Source organism: Lissotriton helveticus, chromosome 9 (assembly GCF_964261635.1).
Source record: "Lissotriton helveticus chromosome 9, aLisHel1.1, whole genome shotgun sequence".
In the NCBI taxonomy this organism is placed as follows: domain Eukaryota; kingdom Metazoa; phylum Chordata; class Amphibia; order Caudata; family Salamandridae; genus Lissotriton; species Lissotriton helveticus.
Genome location: NC_136070.1, coordinates 1,265,536,453 through 1,265,554,590, shown reverse-complemented (window position 1 = coordinate 1,265,554,590; position 18,138 = coordinate 1,265,536,453). Strand labels below are relative to the sequence as shown.

Below are 18,138 nucleotides of genomic sequence, written 5' to 3'. Positions count from 1 at the left end.
CTCTGATTCCCGGTCCCCCACCGGACAGGGGGGGGGCGGGGGGTGCGTCGGTGCTAGAGCTCGCCCTAGGCGCGGCTGTTCTCCCCTGCTTCCCTCACCTCGGCACACTCGATCGGGGTTGGAGCAGGAAACCAGGCTCACAGCGCACCGAGCACTCGGGAGCCGACAGCCGCCATGTTGGTGTAGTCGGGCGGGCGAGCAGGGGACTCCGGAGCGTTTTCTCGGTCCGTGGCGCCGGAGATCTCAGTTTTCTTGCCTCGTACCGGCTCAGGACACCTTCAGCCACAGATTAGTCGATTTTGGTGGGTGCAGGATGGGTTTCGACGTCGGATCATGAGGCAGCCGTCTAGGAGCTCTGCAGTTGCACGTCCTAACCGGCCATGCTGTTGGCCACGCCCCCCGAGCTGGGCAGTCTTGATCCGGAGGATGGACGTGCAGCAAACCGCAAGAGCTTCGATGGTGCCTGCTGGTGCAGGGTGGCTACTCCTTAGCCACAAGGGAGAGTCTTCAGAAGTAGTCAAGAGTCCTTTCGTGGAAAGTAGTCAAGATTCAGAATTATCTAATTTGGGAAGGGGGCCTGCTCCTACCTTTATTCTAAGAAAAGGGGCTGGCACACGACTAGGTCCTGCCCTATGGGTGGGACCAGGAGGGGGGTGGTTACACCCCTCTCCTTTGTCCGGTCTCTCCCCAGCTCAGGGGCTGGGGTGCCCCAGGAACTGGTTTGAGCCGGCCTATGCACAGTGAGCACCGGGGTGCCACTTTGCAGTCACCTTCCTTTCAGCCCTGCCTACCTGGGATACACAAAATCCTGTCTGGGATGGTGCTAGCACCGCCCCTGACAGGAAACCCTTTGTCCAGGCCTCCGTTGCTGGAAGGACTCCCAGCAGCAGGAGGGCAGACTTGTGTCTTGGTGGCAGCATCCATTTTGTGGAGCTGAGGCTATGTCTGACTTTAACCGGGGTTCACAGTTACATACATGTCGTGTCCCTCTAGAAGGGTGGAATGCTAACCCCGTCGCCAGAATTGGCGAGGGGTTAGTATTCCAATTCGTATGACACCTTACTCGACATGTTTTGATAAAGCTATACCAAAGTTAGCATTTAACCGCGAGGATTATAATGCACTTAAGAGTATATCATGGAACAGCTATTTGGACTTGGTTCCGCAAGCTGCAAACGGGCTCAGCTCATGCCAGAGCACCATCTCACATAATTCCAAGCACTCTGCCTTCAGGATCGATAAGGCCTTCCATAGGAGTGACTGATAGGAATATATGTGTCCATTTTAGGGTTAGATATAGGTATACTATATCTAAAGCAAAGGGTGATTACACCACCTTGCCCCAGCTGTTGTGCAGCCAGTTGTGTCTGTTTGGGTGGCCAGCCAGGGGTGGCATAATACATGCTTCAGCCCCTGGTAGGCCCTGGGTACACCTATGCCCTGGATACCCAAGGTATGCTGTACAGGGACTGATAAGGTGGCCCAGTACCAATTGGTAAAATGCACCTAAGGTACATGGTTGTAATTTAGAGAGAGAACAGCTAGGCTGTGGGTCTGATTAGCAGGTCCACAGCCAGGGAAAGTCGTAAATCAGTGAAGCAAAAAGCAAAAATCTGGGGTGGCCATGGGATTGCAGACCCCACTCTCCTACAATCTCCAACTACTGCACCCAAAGAAACCCTTCCCCCTCGTCTTCATTTATTGCTCAAAGTAAAGGTAATGCTCTCAAAAGGTGCAATTGAGGAAGTTCCACCTCTAAAAAGGGGTTAGGGTTTCTACTCCAGTTTTTTACCAAATAATGAAGAAATCCGGGGAGTGGAGACCAATACTGGATCTCTGGAACCTCAACAAGTACCTGAAAAAAAAACGTTCAGGATGGTAACCTTAGCCGAGATCCTACGTCGCCTCAACAAAGGAGACTTTATGACCTCACTTGATCTAGAAGACTCATACTTTCACATCACCATCCATCGGAAACACTGAAAATTCCTCAGGCTTACAGTAGCTACTACCCACTACCAATTCAAGGTTCTCCCTTTTGGCCTCAAGTCAGCACCCAGAATATTTACAAAATGCCTTGCACCAGTGGCCCTACGTTCTCAAGGTCACTAATTATTCTGCTTCTGGAACGATTGGCTACTGAAGACACCAACAGAAGATCACGCAGCCAGAACCACGGATGCTTCTCTCGAAATATTCAACAGACATGGGATGACAGTGAATATCAAAAAGTCTTCATTTCTTCCCAGTCAAATACCACCATTTCTGGGAGCCAGGTTGGACACGATCCAATGCAAGGCCTTTCTATCGAACGAGCGACAGGCACGTCTACAGCAGCTTGCTGTGACTATCTCAAGAAGAAAGTCCATTTCATTGAGAGGGTACAAGTCGTTCCTAGGGATGTGTTCATCAGCAATCAACCTGGTACCCATAGCCATGCTCAAAATTAAGCCTCTGCAGGAAGGGCTTCAGAAACAGTGGCTTCAAACGTCAGGATCCTTCGAAGACACCATTTTAATAACCCCGGCAATGAAAATGGCAATGCGATGGTGTTACAGCCCACAGCTTTCCGAGGGCCTCACTGTTTTACAAGAAATACCAGACTACATACTGACAACAGATGCCTCCATGGAAGGCTGGGGAGGTAATTTACAGGATCTCCAAATCCACTGCAAATGGTCTAATTCTCAAAAACAAAGTCCCATCAACAGCCTGGAGTTGAAGGCTATATTCCTCTCTTTACAGGCCTTTCTACCGAGAATAGCAGGCACCTCCGTACTGGTCCGTACGGACAATACGAACAGTATGTTCTATATAAAGCAACCAGGAGGAACCAAATTTCTCACGCTTTCTCAGGAAGAACTATGGAGCTGGGTAACAGTGCATGGTATTTCTCTCGGGCCGAGTATGTTTCAGGCCTACACAGCACGCTAGCAGATGTTCTCAACAGAGCTACAGACATTTGCCACTAATGGGAACTCAACCAATTCCAACTGGATGGAGTATTTGCACCATGTGGAAAGCCAGCACTGGACCTGTTTGCCACAGGTGTAAACGCCAAATGCTGGTCCTATTCCAGCAGGTTAACCCTCCCGGTGCTCAGGGCAATGCCCTTTCGATACGATGGTCAGGGATATATGCCAACGCCTTTCCCCCCCCATACTATTGATCCCCAGAGTACTGACCAAAATGAAGCTGTAGAGATGTTGCCTGATTGTCATTGTGCCCAGGTGGCCCAGGCAACATTGGTTCCTGGAACTTCATCTTTCTGAAGACCCATACGCCTGCAGAGGTCCCCCTTTCTTCTGACCAGGGACTGCGTACAGGTGTGCCATCCGAATTCGGAGTCTCTACACTTGCATGCCTGGCTCCTGAGTTCCTGGAATTTAGGGACATGGACATTTTGCAGGAATATAGAGACATCCTTTAAAATCCAGGGCAGAAAGTACCAATAAAACTCATGAAAAGGCCATTCGAACCCATTCATAAAGCTGAATTGAAATTCCTAACATGGAAAGTTGCTCTTCTGCTGGCCCTCACCTCGGCTAGAAGGATAAGCGAAATCCAAGCATTCCCCATTAAGAAACCATTTTTAATATTTAAAGAAGAAGCTGTGATTCTAAGGACGAATCCTACATGTATTCCTAAAGTGTTGTCACAATTCCACCTCAATGAGCTGGTTATACTCTGGTCCTTTTTTGAGCAACCATCAACGCATGCAGAGCAGACACAACATGCGCTGTATGTCAAACGTTGCCTTAAGTTCTACCTTCGGAGAACGAAGGGCATTCTAAAAAGGAATTGGTTGTTAGTTGCCTTTGGCCAAGGCAGAGAAGGGAACTTTGCACTATGGCAAGATGGATATCGGATGCGATACAATTCTGTCATGTAAAAGCTTACCAACCTTTGAAAAGGACAGCGAAGGCTCACTCCACCAGAGAAGTTGCCACATCAGCTGCCCTCTTCGCGGGAGTGACTCTGGAAAAAATCTGTTGTGCTGTAACCTGGAGGACCACTCACACCTTCACGCAGCACTACTGCCAGGAGTCCGCACATGTAGCAGATGCGGCAGTGACCCAGACGGTGCTTTGCCATCTCTTCCATTAATGTAATCCTTGTTCTAACCCTAAGAGTCTTTTGTTCTTGGGGTGATTTCTTATGCTTGCATGTTCTTAATCAAGTAAAACATTACTGGGTAAGGTGTATTAACAAATTACGCTGTTTTTTTCCTTGCCTCTCGCTAATGCTTTGTATATGAAAATTCGAGTATATAAGCAATAACTTACGTTTTTTCTTATGATTGTTCCATTCATTTATTTTCTTCCATCCCTTGATTCAAAACATCAACAAAAAAAGCAGTAGGCACAGGTATAGTCTTTAAGGTGCCTCTGGTATTACCTCAAATTTGTGGGGTTCACTTTGTTTTAGAAGTCACCCACCATCCTCAATAGACAAGATAATATTATATGTGACTTCTTGCTACTCTGATTCAGGCATATGAATCTATTAAAAATACCCCAAAACTGGATAAGAACAAAAGTTACTTATCCAGTATTGGTATCTTTCATAGATTCACACGCACCCACCTTCCTCCCCGTATAGGCTGTTCCCATATTATTCAATAAGATACTCACTACTCACTTGTGCAGGGAAAATGTGCGGGGAACTGCCTCTGAGGGTGGCTAGCAGCTGATTGGCTGCATTCAACATTTAGTCCTTTTTACGAAAAGAAATAGATAGGCTATGTAAAACATGGCTCAAGCCATTATAGCCTATAGCATTATTTAAATACTGCTTGATTATGTTCTATGGGACTCCCATCTCGACAAAGGGGAATGATTCAGGCATGTTAATCTATGAAAGCTACCATTACTGGATAACCGTAGTTACAGGTAAGTAACTTATTTTCATCCTCTCCAACTGCACAACTCTATCCCTCACTATTGCTGTTAGCTTTTCTATTGCGTTGATTTCCCAATACCTTCTACCACCATAACGCTATCCGGGGGCGTTGGGAATACACAAAATGAGCACTAGTGAGCTTAGCTGCTATGCATAGGTGTGTAAGAAGCTTTCCTATTGGTGAAGACAATTGATAAGTAGTCCTCTCCCCTGTCACCCAATACCAACACATCAGTGTCCATCCTGAATGCAAGGCCCATGACATATTTGATTTGATCTACTATGTTTCCAAAATATACAGCTCACATCACATTTCCACCACATATGAAAGTGTACCTAAGACCGTCTGACAGCGCCACAATCTGGTGGTGACCCAAACATTGCATGCAAATGGACTGGAGTCAGACACCATCTCATTAAAATGTTGTAACCATGTTTTTTTATTCTGTGAGTATTTAAATGCTGATGCTTTTCTCTCCCATATACAGACTCCTCCAACTCCTCACAGACTCATTGCACTGGATTTTAATGAAACTGTTGTAGAAACTCTTGCATGCATTATATAATTGCTCTTTATTTTTGTGTTGCAAATGGGTTGTCAATGGATGTTTTGTAAGCCTAAATTTCAATTTATTTATCAATTTCCAGGTTGTAGCAGATGAAGCTTGGCATCGCCATAAGATGAGAAATGATTCTTTCATTGTGGACCTGTTTCAGGGCCAGTATAAATCCAAGTTGGTGTGTCCAGTTTGTTCAAAGGTCAGTGAGATTCTTGGCCGGACATATTTTCTTGATAATTGGTGTGTTAATTATTGCTTTCAGATTGGTTTGTGAGATCTTTTGATGAACAATAGTAAGATTGCTTCTCCAGCAGCCTATACGGAGATCAGGTTTTGATCGTTTTGTAGAGCATTTTCCCTGAAATTGCATAATAGAAGCTATTGTTGATCTAACTTGTTTTGTAGCCAAGCATATCCATTCACATATGTTGCTAAGTCTCTTTTTTCGCATGCATAACAAAAGACCAGTACTCCAGCGTTGATGTTTCATTCAATCACATGCTTGAATTATTCCCCTTCATCAGGCTGAAAATTATCAGTAATGTTAGGTTAGCAGTAAATAGTTTCATAATGGCCATTGGCCTCAACATCAGTGTTTGTTCAGTAACACGTCTGCCTTATTTAAAGCAGTGCAAACTTCAGCCAATGAGTTTGAATTAAAATTCTCCTTCATGATATGTTCTTTAACGTTCATAAATATTACAGTATCTCTGCAGATGTAGAATCTTGTTTTGTTTTTCAACAGCTGTGTTGCGCTTCCTACATTAGAAAACTGTCTACCTTGGCCAGGAAGTTACCATACCTCCAATTCTGATTTAATGCTTTGAAGCCAATCAATATGTTTTAAGTACAAAGACCAGCCATATTTTTGGCTGAAGGGATGAAACAACCTTTTTAACAATGGCCACTGTTAAGGCGATTCAGAATTGTGCTCTATGTTGAAACCTGAGCCCAACCTTATTTTATTTTGTCCGGCGTCGGCTCTCCTGCTGAGAGGTGCCTGACTCTGGCGGATGCTGTTTTTATGTTTGCTTCATTTACGTTTACTTTTGTTGCATTCCTAGCCTGCCTGGCTTCTTAACGTTTCTTTTGGTTAATTTGTTTATCATTTGAGTTGGCATATTAGTTCTTTTTCAACCCTCATCCAGTATTGGGGTATCTTTCATAGATTCATATGCTGTAATCATTCCCCCGTAGTCAAGATGGGAGTCCCACGGTAATATAATCAAGCAGTAGTTGACAAATGCCATAGTCTATAATGGCCCTAGGCCATGGCTTTGATAGCCTATCGTTGTCCTTTAAAAAATAAAAAACGACCACATGTTATGTATAGCCAATCAGCTGTCGGCACCCTCTAGAACACTCCTAGCAGAGGCAGTTTCTCTCAGATTTTCACCCCACATTGTGTGTGAAGGGAGTTTCCCAGAGTTCTACTCAGCTTTTTTTCAATCTCATCTGGATTTTATCCTGAACTCTCAACTTTACCAGCATTTCAGATTTTTTTAGAAAGGCCTTTACCTCCCAAGTAAGACCTGTGGCAGGAAAAGAGTTCATGTGGGTGATCCACACAAGGACCGCATATGTTGCCTCCACCCCAATGAGGTAAGACAGTTCACATATTTTTTTCACTTTCCCCTCAAAGACTCTTCGGGATAGAGAAGGGAGGCTACTTGTATGGCTCCAGATGACTAAACAGCAGAAGCCGTCCGATGAAGAGTGAATGCTCTTCTAGACTTCCCAAAAAAGCCAGATCCCAAGGGGATAACTCTGGATATGGCAGGAAACAGCTCAAAAAAGATCATCCCTTAAAGTCTCCTCCGAGCCTGCATTATCCTAACCTACTACGCCTCGAGCCCCTTCCTTAAATCCTGAGGCACAGAACAGACAAAACAGCTGCTGTCGACATCGATGACGACACCATACTAGTCAACGACTACGAGTAACACTGTATCATCGTCCGCGCCGTCGATGGCAGGAACGACGACAACTGTAGCTAGCACTGGTCCCATACCCTTAAAGAGAATCTCCCAGGTAAAGAGCCAATCGACGGTGAGCGTGCTGCTGCCGCTGCCGCCGCGGTCTACGATGACCGGGCCGATGACCACAATTCCTGCCTTGACGACTACAGCACGGTCGATGCCACTGTCGATGATGGTAAATATTACTAAAGTTACAAAAACCTTTCTACGACCAGAGGTAACTTCACTTAGTAAGATATCACCTTTGCCTCCTTCGCATATGTTGGACTTGGAAGACTGGTATGGTGTAGCTCATAGCCCGTCTGAGTTGCACATCAAGTGCCAGGAGGAAGATGAAGGTTACGAGGATGAGGAGCTATATTATCGGCCATATATAGCTCTGCCACATCATTACCAACCTTATGACTTACTTCCTGAGCCTCGTCCTAGAGAAATATCACATCTGCCAACTTCTCTTATCCAGGACCTTCAAACAATGCTGGCTGACTACATGCAGAGGTTTCCACCTCAGGCTAACCAACCAGAACAGTCGCAACCTCCAAGAACACAGACTTTACTACCACCGGTGACTCCTAGCATCACATCTTGCCCACTAATAGCGGCACCTGCCACAGAAGATGCTTCTTCCTCAGATGAGGATAGATAAGAAGGGAAGATCCCGGTTCTGCTCCCTCCGACGGATCCTTGGGACAACTAGATTATCCCCACTCCCTCTCCTCCTCCACATCACCCAGCAGACTCTCCTCCCGAAGACATTGGAGAGTTTCACAATTTAATGGAGAGAGCAACTACCAGGTTCCATCTGCCAATGACGGTAAAGCATACAGACTGTTTCCTGTATGACTTCAAAGAGGAAACAAGAAAATCTGTACCCTCTATTCCCATAATCGACTACATCTGGTAGAAGGGAGTGAACATTATGAAGATGCCAGTGCTCCCTCAGATTGACAGATACAGGGCTATAGAGGATTCTCTGTCCTACCTCACAGGTTATCCAAGGCTGGATTCAGTAATTTTGCAGGCAGCATAGAGGAGATCTGAGAGTCTGTCACTCCCATCACAACTCTGCCTGATAAGGAGGGACGCAGATTGGATATTATGGAGAAATGTTTTTTCCAGAGTGACAGCAATCACAGTCCGGGAGGTCAGAGGTTTAGCAATCATTTGCCGGCATGACCATCAGATGTGGTCTGACATGGCCTCTGTTAGACCTCATCCCGGAAGACAAAAGGCAAGAAGCCAGAAGACTCTATTGGGAGGAGAGGGAGTAGCATAAAAACTATCGACTGTGCAGTGGACATAGCTAACACAGGTTTTCGGCAGCTAGCTGGCGCTGCAGTATTGCGTTGCCAACGATGGGTAAAAGCCACTACCTTTAGCCTGCGGTCCAAACAAAGATATTGGACATGGCTTTCGATGGGTACTCTTTGTTTGGAAAACATATCGATGAGGCACTTTTAACTATTAAAACCAACACTGATACAGCAAAGGCTTTATGCACCCTGCAGTGCAGGAAATTGCCATTCAGAGGAGCCAAAAAACGTGGCTTCGGCACATACAGAGGACCCAACGGTCTATCAGCCGCAATATAAACCGAGCTATCCACATCCTGCATACCACCAGTCATCAACAGCTGGTTTCTCTCGCCAAGGGATCCGCAAAAGAACACCTGCCCATGCCCTAGACGCCAGAAGATAATAAAAAATGATCCAAACTGGTTGCAGCTTCCCAGTCTCCTCCTCTCATGGGTGCAAAAATGTCCAATTTCTCCTTTGGTCATACCCTGAAGTTCACGAAGAGAGCATCCACAATGCCACCCAGTGGTGCCCCTCCCCCATGTCTTCATTTATTGCACAAAGAGGCCAAAGTCTTGCTTTCCAAAGGATCAATTTAAGAGGTCCCAGTTCTACAAAGGGGACGGGATTTCTACTCCCGGGGGAGTGCAGTCCAATACTGGATCTCCGGGAACTCAACAAGTTCCTAAGGAAACAAACATTTAAGATGGAGAATCCCATCCATCGAAAACATTGAAAAATTCTCACGTTTACAGTGGCTGAAACCCACTACCAATTCACGGTCCTCCCTTTCGGCCTCGAATCAGCATCAAAATTAACGTGGTTCTCGCACAATTGGTGAAACAGCCATTTGAGCTGATTCACAGACTTGAATTAAAATTCTTGACATGGAAGGTAGCTCTCCTTCTGGCTCTCAGTTCAGTAAGAAGGGTGAGTGAAATACAAAGCCCTTTCTCCAGTTCAAGGAGGATTTTGTGATTCTGAGAACTATTCCTACCTATATCCTTAAAGTTCCATCTCCGTTTCACCTTGATGAGCCAGTTATACTCCGATTATTCCTCCCGAACCCATCCGCACCAGCAGAGCAGGCATTGCAAATGCTCGATTTCAAACAATGTCTCAAATTCTGCCTGCAAAGAATAAAAGAAATTCGGAAGACTGATCAAATTCCTGTAGCTTACGGCCAAGGCAGGGAAGGAATTGCAGTCACGAAAGCTATGGTCACCAGAAGGGTTTATGCGACAATTCAGTTTTGTCAGGCTAAGGCTGTTAAGAAGGACTAAGGCTCATTCCACAAGATCAGTATCCATGTCAGCAGCCCTCTTCGCTGCGGCGACATTGGAGAAGATTTGTCATGCTGCAACCTGGAGAAGTACCCATACCTTCATGCAGCACTACTGCCTGGAATCTGCACAGTGTGGAGACGCAGCTGTCAGCCACGCGGTACTATGTCATCTCTTCAACCAAGGTGAGCCTCTTTCTATCAGAGAGGGTCTTTTTTTTAGTTACATACACCTCTGAGGATATGGTTATGTATGTATATTGTGTATGTATATATATTCTAATTTATATATGTTGATGCGTATACATAGGTATACAGATGTATCGAGTTGTTTTTTCTTGCATTTCGTTGCTATTCTGCAAAACTAAATCTTTTTAAATGCGCTGTGGGAATTGATAGATGTGTACATTTGTAAAATTGATATTTGTGCAAGAAATTAGTGTCTTCTCTGAATCTTCATGTAAATAGTCTCATATACTTTATTCTAGAATATGTAAAATTGGTTATGGCTTCTTCAGCCTGGATATATAGCAACACTTATTGCATTACAAAAACATACGGCCATCTACAGGTGTATCTGTTGTGTTATTAAATGCTATGCTTGCATACTTAAGATGGCTCCCACCGTCTGCTACAGACAACATGATCTTTGATGTTACTGCTTGCTATTCTGATTCAAACATGTGAATCTATGAAAGATACCACAATACTGGATAAGAAAATACGTTACTTACCTGTAACTGGGGTTATCCAGTACTTGTATCTTTCATAGATTAACATGCATCCCACTCTCCTCCCCGTAGAAGATGCCCTCTATTGTTTTATGGGATACTTAGTTCCTAATTGTGCTTTTGAAAATCAGAGGGAAAGTACCTCTGCTAGGAGTGCTCTAGCGGGTGCTGACAGCTGATTGGCTATACTTAACATTTGGTCCTTTTTGAAAAAACATTGATCGGCTATCAAAGACGTGGCCCAGGTCCATTATAGCCTATGGTATCTGTTAACTACTGCTTGATTATATTACTGTGGGACTCCCATCTCTACAGCGGAGAATGATTCAAGCATTTGAATCTATGAAAGATACCAATAAGATCAAGCGTGACCGGGCACAAGTTATTCTTGTGGCTCCGGACTGGGCACAAAGAGTCTGACACCCAGAGCTCCTGAGCATGGCCAGTGATCCTCCAATCAGACTGCTCCATCACGAAAACTACCAATTATGGAAGTTCAGCAACGTTGAAGTTTAGTGAATGCATTTCTAAGTCAATTTTTTTCTGCAAACTTCTACTTTCCTTTAGGAATAGTTGTATCGGGGCATGCTTCGGAAATTGTTCATATTTGAGTATGGGTAATTGGTGTGTCATAAGGGTTCAACTTTTGTGATTGCACAGATCATAAACTGCCTGAGAACAATGATAAATGTGTGCAGCAAATGAGACCCATCAAACTTTATAATCTTCATGGTTAATTTATTGAGATGAGTAGTGGCAGGATGTTATGTGGATGTGTGGTGTGTTTTGCAGACATTACTAGTCTAACCTCAGTTTTTCTATGATCACTGTTTCTGCTTTTAGGTGTCCATTACATTTGATCCCTTCCTCTACCTACCAGTACCTTTGCCCCAGAAGCAGAAAGTCCTTACCGTTTACTTCTTTGCGAAAGAACCTCACAAAAATCCTGTAAAGGTAAGCATGATCTGGTAATGGATTGAGTACCTGCTGTTGTTGGGCCATAGTTTAAATTATGTTTCTACTACTTGTCAGCTTCATGTTTAAACCGTGTTCAAATTACAACTGAAAGGTTAATCTCTGTTTATAATGATATCTTCTCGGTGTCTAGATATTTCACACCAAGCAGGCATGTTCTCCTTGGCTATATGTTGAAGGCTTGTGAGAGTGGATGGAGTGTGTGTGCAATGGCAGCTTGCAGAATATGATCAGCAAATTCAGTAAATCCAGCTAGTGTATCCACTGTTCAACATAGATCAAGGGAGGGTGTGTTCAAGGTCGAAAGACGCAGCTTAGTTACATTGTTTTCTCTTAGGGCATGTGTTGAATGAACTTGACATTGTAAACATTTCGACTATACCAACCTTGTATTGAATCTACAATATCTAACATGCTTTGTTTGCTTTAAAAAAAAACCAAGATAAGCAGGACATTAGTCCTGAAAAGCTACACCATGCAAAGTTGTACAAAGCTGGTTCATGAGAAAATGTGAAGCAACTGGCCTTTTGGTTGTTGTTGTAAGTTTGTTATTACAAAATGCCAATAAAGAAATAAAAAAATAAAAAAAAAATATTGTTGGGGATATCTACTCGTATAGATATGCCCTCACCTGTGGCATAGTGCACCCTGAATGTGGGCTGTAAGGCCTGCTAGATGGGTAACATACCTATACCTACGGGCAGCGCTGGCTGGCATTGCACCCAGGCTGGATGCCATGTCGCCTTTATCATATTTCATCTCACAGGGAATGCAAGCTGCAAGGGCAGTGACATGGTCCTAGTGAGCGGCTCCCAGGGGACCCTCTTAAGCTTCCAGGCCGTAGGTACCCAGTGTACCACTTACTAGGGACTTAAACAGGGCTGACGTACCAATGGTGGATATGTTTTAGGGAAGAAGCGCTTTCACAGGGGACCTCGTTGGCATGGACCCTGTGCACTATAATCAAAACTATATCAAGTACCAGTCAAAAAAGGGGGCTAACCATGTCAAATGAGGCACTTTCTCACATCCCACAAATCTGTTAAGTTTTGGGAAAAAACTGAATATATTCTTTTATTGCTCCGCTCTATCTTACTCCCTTTTCAGCCATGTAGTCAATACCAGTTTTACCAAACGTAAGTCACTAGCTAGTTTAGTATGTTTTTAAGTAAGCATTTTGGACATTTGAAGGGGGTTAGGTGTACACATTTGATTGTTCAAATTGGAGAAAGCAATTGAAATTGCCTTTTGCCTACCACACTTATAATCTTTAAGTTGGTCTAGCGATCTTTGGTCACTCAGTATTTTGATGCTTATCTTGATTCACAACTATCTGCAGTAAGGTTAACCTATATTAAAGCTACAATCAAACCTAGCCCTATGCGAATACGCTTCTTACATTTGATGACTAGCTCCCGCCTTTCGGAGAGTCAACCTTTAAAAACTGAACTTGCACATTCATGTAAGTTCACGATTTTTTGAAGAAGGTTGATTTAAAGCTGGTGTACTTGTTAGCTTGGAATTCCTTCCATTTCCTTTACTCTTTTCTTTTTTGCAGTTCTTAGTGAGCGTCAGCAAGGAGAACTCAAATGCAGCTGAAGTTCTAGATTCCATCTCTCATAGCGCCAGAGTGATTCCAGAAAATCTGCGCCTGGCTGAGGTAATGCGTCCATGGTTTAACCTAGAATGTATGTGCTTGTATCGGAACATTAGCCGGGTAGGCAACATATTTCTGTGCATGTTCAGTTCCATGTCTGATTTACATTTTTATCCTAGCAGCGCAACACTGTTACATATTCTTTATTCTTATTTCACTATTGTGTGCATACTCAGGGGATGAAGGAAATGAGTTAGTTTGAAGTACAGCCAAGGTCAAAACAGAGCCCGAAATGTTTTTTAAAAAAATGATTACTGTTGTCTGTGGTTATTCTCAAAATCTGGCATAACTCTGCCCATTAATGACTTGCGTTGGATAACCCTTCTGTAGACACTTCACTTCTGATACCCTTTTTGGTTTTTAAACTGCTGTTCTTCAAGCCCTGCTCTATGCCATGATGCAACTGTATTTGTGAATACTGTGGCCTACATGGAAGGAATGTAACGTGTGGAGAGTTGAGCAACTGTTTTATCTTTTTGGTGTGGAGTTAATGCTGTGGCCGTGACGGACCATGGTCACCCGTTCATATTTACCTCCAGTCCCAGCTGTAACACTGTAAGGCTCCTCAACACAAGGATATTTTCAAAATATTCAGTTTCACAAAACTAGGGGACTTTCTAATGTCAAGAGGGAGAGTATTCTCTCCGTGTGCTCATGCCTCCAACAGTGTACTGCCACATGTACTACTAATATATGTTGTTCTTTCAAGCCATTCTTAATCCAGAGACCTTTAAGCTCATCAGTGTTTATAAATATAGGCTTCGCTTTCCACTGTGACAGCCCCTTATGGTAAATTATCTAAACAATTATGGAAAGCAGATGCAAATGTAACTTATCTGCTGAAAGCCATTGAATCCAACAGAGCTTGGCTAACATTTTTCTGGCTCAGGCCTGCCACAAACTGTCCATGTTCTGAATCTTTTATAAGCAACGCTGCACTTTTGTTTGTAGCACCTACAAAAAGAATACTTTGGTCATCCAGTCTGAAGACTGTAATGGCTCTACCTAACATGGCTTTTAACTATTAGATAAGAACGTGATGCCATTTCCTCCTCACTTGAACATGATGACGTCGGTTCTCTGTACGCTAAGCTCACACTCGAGCTTAATTTAAAGTATTGTGACCTTGTGGGATAAGTTGATACTTCAATGATCTAGCCACCAGGAGTTGAGATTTGACTTGTTTACTGATCGAGGACATACTTCAAACCAATAGGAATTATGTTTGTTGATGTTAAGAACTAACAATTATCCAGTATTGGGTTATCTTTCCTAGATTCACATGCCTCAATCCTTCCCCGTCGCCGAGATGGGAGTCCCACGGTAAAATACAAAAGCAGTGCCATAAGTAATAAATAGGCTAAAAGGCCAAGGCCATATCTTAGAAGCCTATCCGTGTCCTTTTTTAAAAAAAAGATCAAATGTTGGTTCCTGCCAATAAGCTTCCAGCACCCTCTAGAACACTCCCAGCAGAGGCAAGTTCTCCTAAGATTTTCAACGCACGTCATGTGGAAGGGTGTCTCCCTGAGTGCTACTCATTTATTTCCTTATATTCAGCTCTTCTGAAGAAAATGTCAGATAAAAGAGGCCTCTTCCGCCCTTGCAAGACCTGTGGGGAAGAAGAGGGTCCATGTAGATGATCTACATAAAGATTGTATTTATTGCCTTTATCCAAGGCATGAGGTGGTAGACTGTAAAATCTGTCGCATTTTCTAATAAAACCCTCAAGGACAGAGAGGGAAGATCACTTTTGTGGCTTCAATCCACAAAAGAAAAGGCTTGCTCTTCAGATGAGGAAGAATGATTGTCTTCAACTTCTCACTAGAGGGCTAGATCACAGGGAAGATCTTCAGGTGAAGGAAGGAAACATCTCAAGTATTCACAGGAAAACCCTGTGAGTAAAGAAAGGAGCTCCAAACACTCCTCTGAGCCATCTCTATCTGTCACCTCACACGTGTCAAAAAAGAAAGAGAATGTCCCAAGATAGTCTTCTACTGACTCTGTGAGTAGGAAACATGTAAAGAAATCTGTGTCAGCGACAATTTCCCTGTCATCGTCGACGATGTGTGACTTTGTTGACGCCATCGTCGACAGCTGCCGTCTCGACAACGGCGATTCAGTCTCCTATTTCATTGACTAAGATCTCAATTGTGACAAGACCTCCAACAGTTTCACCCGTCGTCGACGACTCATCGACGAAGAAACCGTCAGAAAAGATATTGTTGACTAAGGCACCACCAACGACGAAGACACCGCCGTCTACTACAACTTCTCAGATGTCTATTCCAACACCGCCAACAACAGTTCCGTCGACTACGGGGATTCCTTCAATAGTAATTTCTGGACTGTCGTTGCCACCGTCGGCGAGGATTTCGCACACCATGACGGTTTCAAAGGCTTTTCTTTCTCCGCCTTTGCAAGACTATAGTAAGGTGTCACCTTTGCTACCATTTCACCTTTTGGAAGGTTATATTGAGGAGGATGATGATAAAGAGGAGGATGAGGATGGTCTATATGGAGTAGCTCATAGTCCATCGGAGCTGCATGTGAAACGCAAAGAAGAACGATGATGAGGAAGATTATCATGAGGCGCATTATCAGGAGCAATACATGGCTCCACCTCATGCTGATCAGTTTAATCCTCAACAGGAAGCACTCCATAGAGAAATGGCTCATCTACCTCCGTCGCTGATTCAGGATCTGCAGGCCATGTTGGCAGATTATCGGCAGAGATTCTTTCCTCAACAAATTCCACCATAAGCTCCGGTTCCACAGGCGGTACCGGTGACAGTACCTGAGCCTCAAATACCCAGTACACCGGTGAATGCAAAAAGTCCAATTCCAGCTGACCCAGAAGTTCACAACACTTCCTCTTCGGAAGAGGAGTGGAAGGAGAATTACCGGATCCATCTGTTGTTCTGGATTCTTGGGATGATTATATATTTGTGACACCGTCCCCTCCTCCACACCTACCTTCGGATTCTCCCCCAGAGGACATCGGGGGGGTTTCTTAATTTAATGCAGAGGGCAACCAATAGTTTCCACTTGCCTATCACAGTGAAGCAGACAGATTTTCTGCATGATTTTAAAGAGGACATAAGAAGGATTGTACGGTCGATTCCGATTATCGACTATATTTGGCAAGGGGCGTGAAGATCATGAAGACGTCCGCATCCATGCCATCGGTGCTGCCACGAGTTGAGAAAAAATATAAAGCTCCTGAAGATAGTCCATCTTGCCTTGTTGGTCATCCAAGGCCAGATTCCATTATATCTCAGGCCGCACAGAGACGGTCGAAGAATCCGGCAACACCATTTACTACTCCGGACAGAGAGGGACGTAGGATGGACCTCCTGGGGAAGAAATTCTCGGCAATGGCAGCGGCATCAATTTGGGCAGCAAATGCCTTCGCCATTATCAGCCGGTATGACCGTCAAATGTGGTCAGATATGGCAGGGATGATAGCTCTCATCCCGGAAGAAAACAAACGGGACGCTCAAAAGATTTTATTGGAAAGTGAAAGGGCTGCCTCTGAAACTATTGATTGCGCCTTGGACATAGCAAACACAAGTTTTAGGCAGTTGGCAGGACCAGGGGTGGCTGAAAGCTACTACCGTCAGACCTGAGATTCAGGAAAAAACCCTAGACATGGCTTATGATGGAGTCACTTTTTTGTAAGCATACTGATGACTCTCTTCTGGTTATAAAGAACGATGCAGATAACGCATAGCCATTAGGGGCTCTGCAGTATAGAAGAGTACCATTTAGAGGCACCAGAGGGCGAGGATTCACCACCTACTACAAGGGAGGATATCAAAGAAATCAACAATATCAATTTCAACCTCAATATCGTCAATCTTACAACCCACCAGCGTATCGCCAATCCTCCACAGCTGGTTTCTCTCGCCAGGGAGGTCGCAAGTGTACACCTCAACAGAGACTCTGACAGAAAGAAGTGAATACAGCAGGGTACCAGTCATTTATCCCTCTCTACCCGTGGGCGCAAGAATTCCTGCTTTCGCACAGTGGTGGCGCAAGATCACTTCAGACCGCTGGGTGTTGGACCTAGTCACCAAGGGGCCATACCCTAGAATTTATTCAAAAAACACCTATTACTCCTCATGGGGATCCCCACCCCCTCATCTTCACTTACTACGGAAAGAAGTCTTGATTATGCTTCTCAAGGAAGCTATAGAGGAAGTACCATCCAATCAGAAAGGAAGAGGTTTCTATTATTGTTTCTTCCTAATAAAAGAGAAGTCAGGAGAATGGCGACCAATTCTGGACCTATGAAAACTCAACAAGTTTCTCAAAAAACAGATGTTGAGGATGGTGACACTTTCCGATATTTTGGGATGCTTAAGCAAAGGAGATTTCATGACTTCTCTCGTTATGGAGGACACATACTTTCATATCCCAATTCACCCGACACACTGGAAATATCTACGGTTCACAGTGGCTGGTACCACTATCAATTCAAGGTGCACCTGTTTAGCTTAAAGTCAGCACCACGGATCTTCACCAAGTGCCTAGTACCAGTAGGTGCAGCCTTGCAATCTCAGGGGTGTCAAGTTTTTCAATACCTCGACGATTGCCTGCTGAAAGCCGCATCAAAGCAGGAAGCCGATCGGACAACAGCAGCTTGTCTCCACCTTTTCAATACATTGGGACTCACTTTAAACAGGAAAAACTCAAAATTGAATCCAACCCAAGTAATTTAATTTCTGGGGGCATCACTGGACACCGTCTTATGCAAA

The 18,138-nt window shown here is 44.3% G+C and overlaps 1 protein-coding gene across 11 annotated transcripts in view; it reads left to right on the top strand.

Annotated features, from left to right (window-relative positions):
* The window catches only part of USP19 (ubiquitin specific peptidase 19), a 377,062-nt gene that overhangs the window by 163,599 nt on the left and 195,325 nt on the right, over window positions 1-18,138 (top strand). For all 11 annotated transcript variants that reach the window (XM_078661825.1, XM_078661824.1, XM_078661823.1 and 8 more), the window contains 3 exons: window positions 5,551-5,661; window positions 11,593-11,703; window positions 13,283-13,384. In XM_078661825.1, coding sequence (XP_078517951.1) covers window positions 5,551-5,661; window positions 11,593-11,703; window positions 13,283-13,384 — 324 coding nt within the window. The remainder of the gene's footprint in view (window positions 1-5,550; window positions 5,662-11,592; window positions 11,704-13,282; window positions 13,385-18,138) is intronic.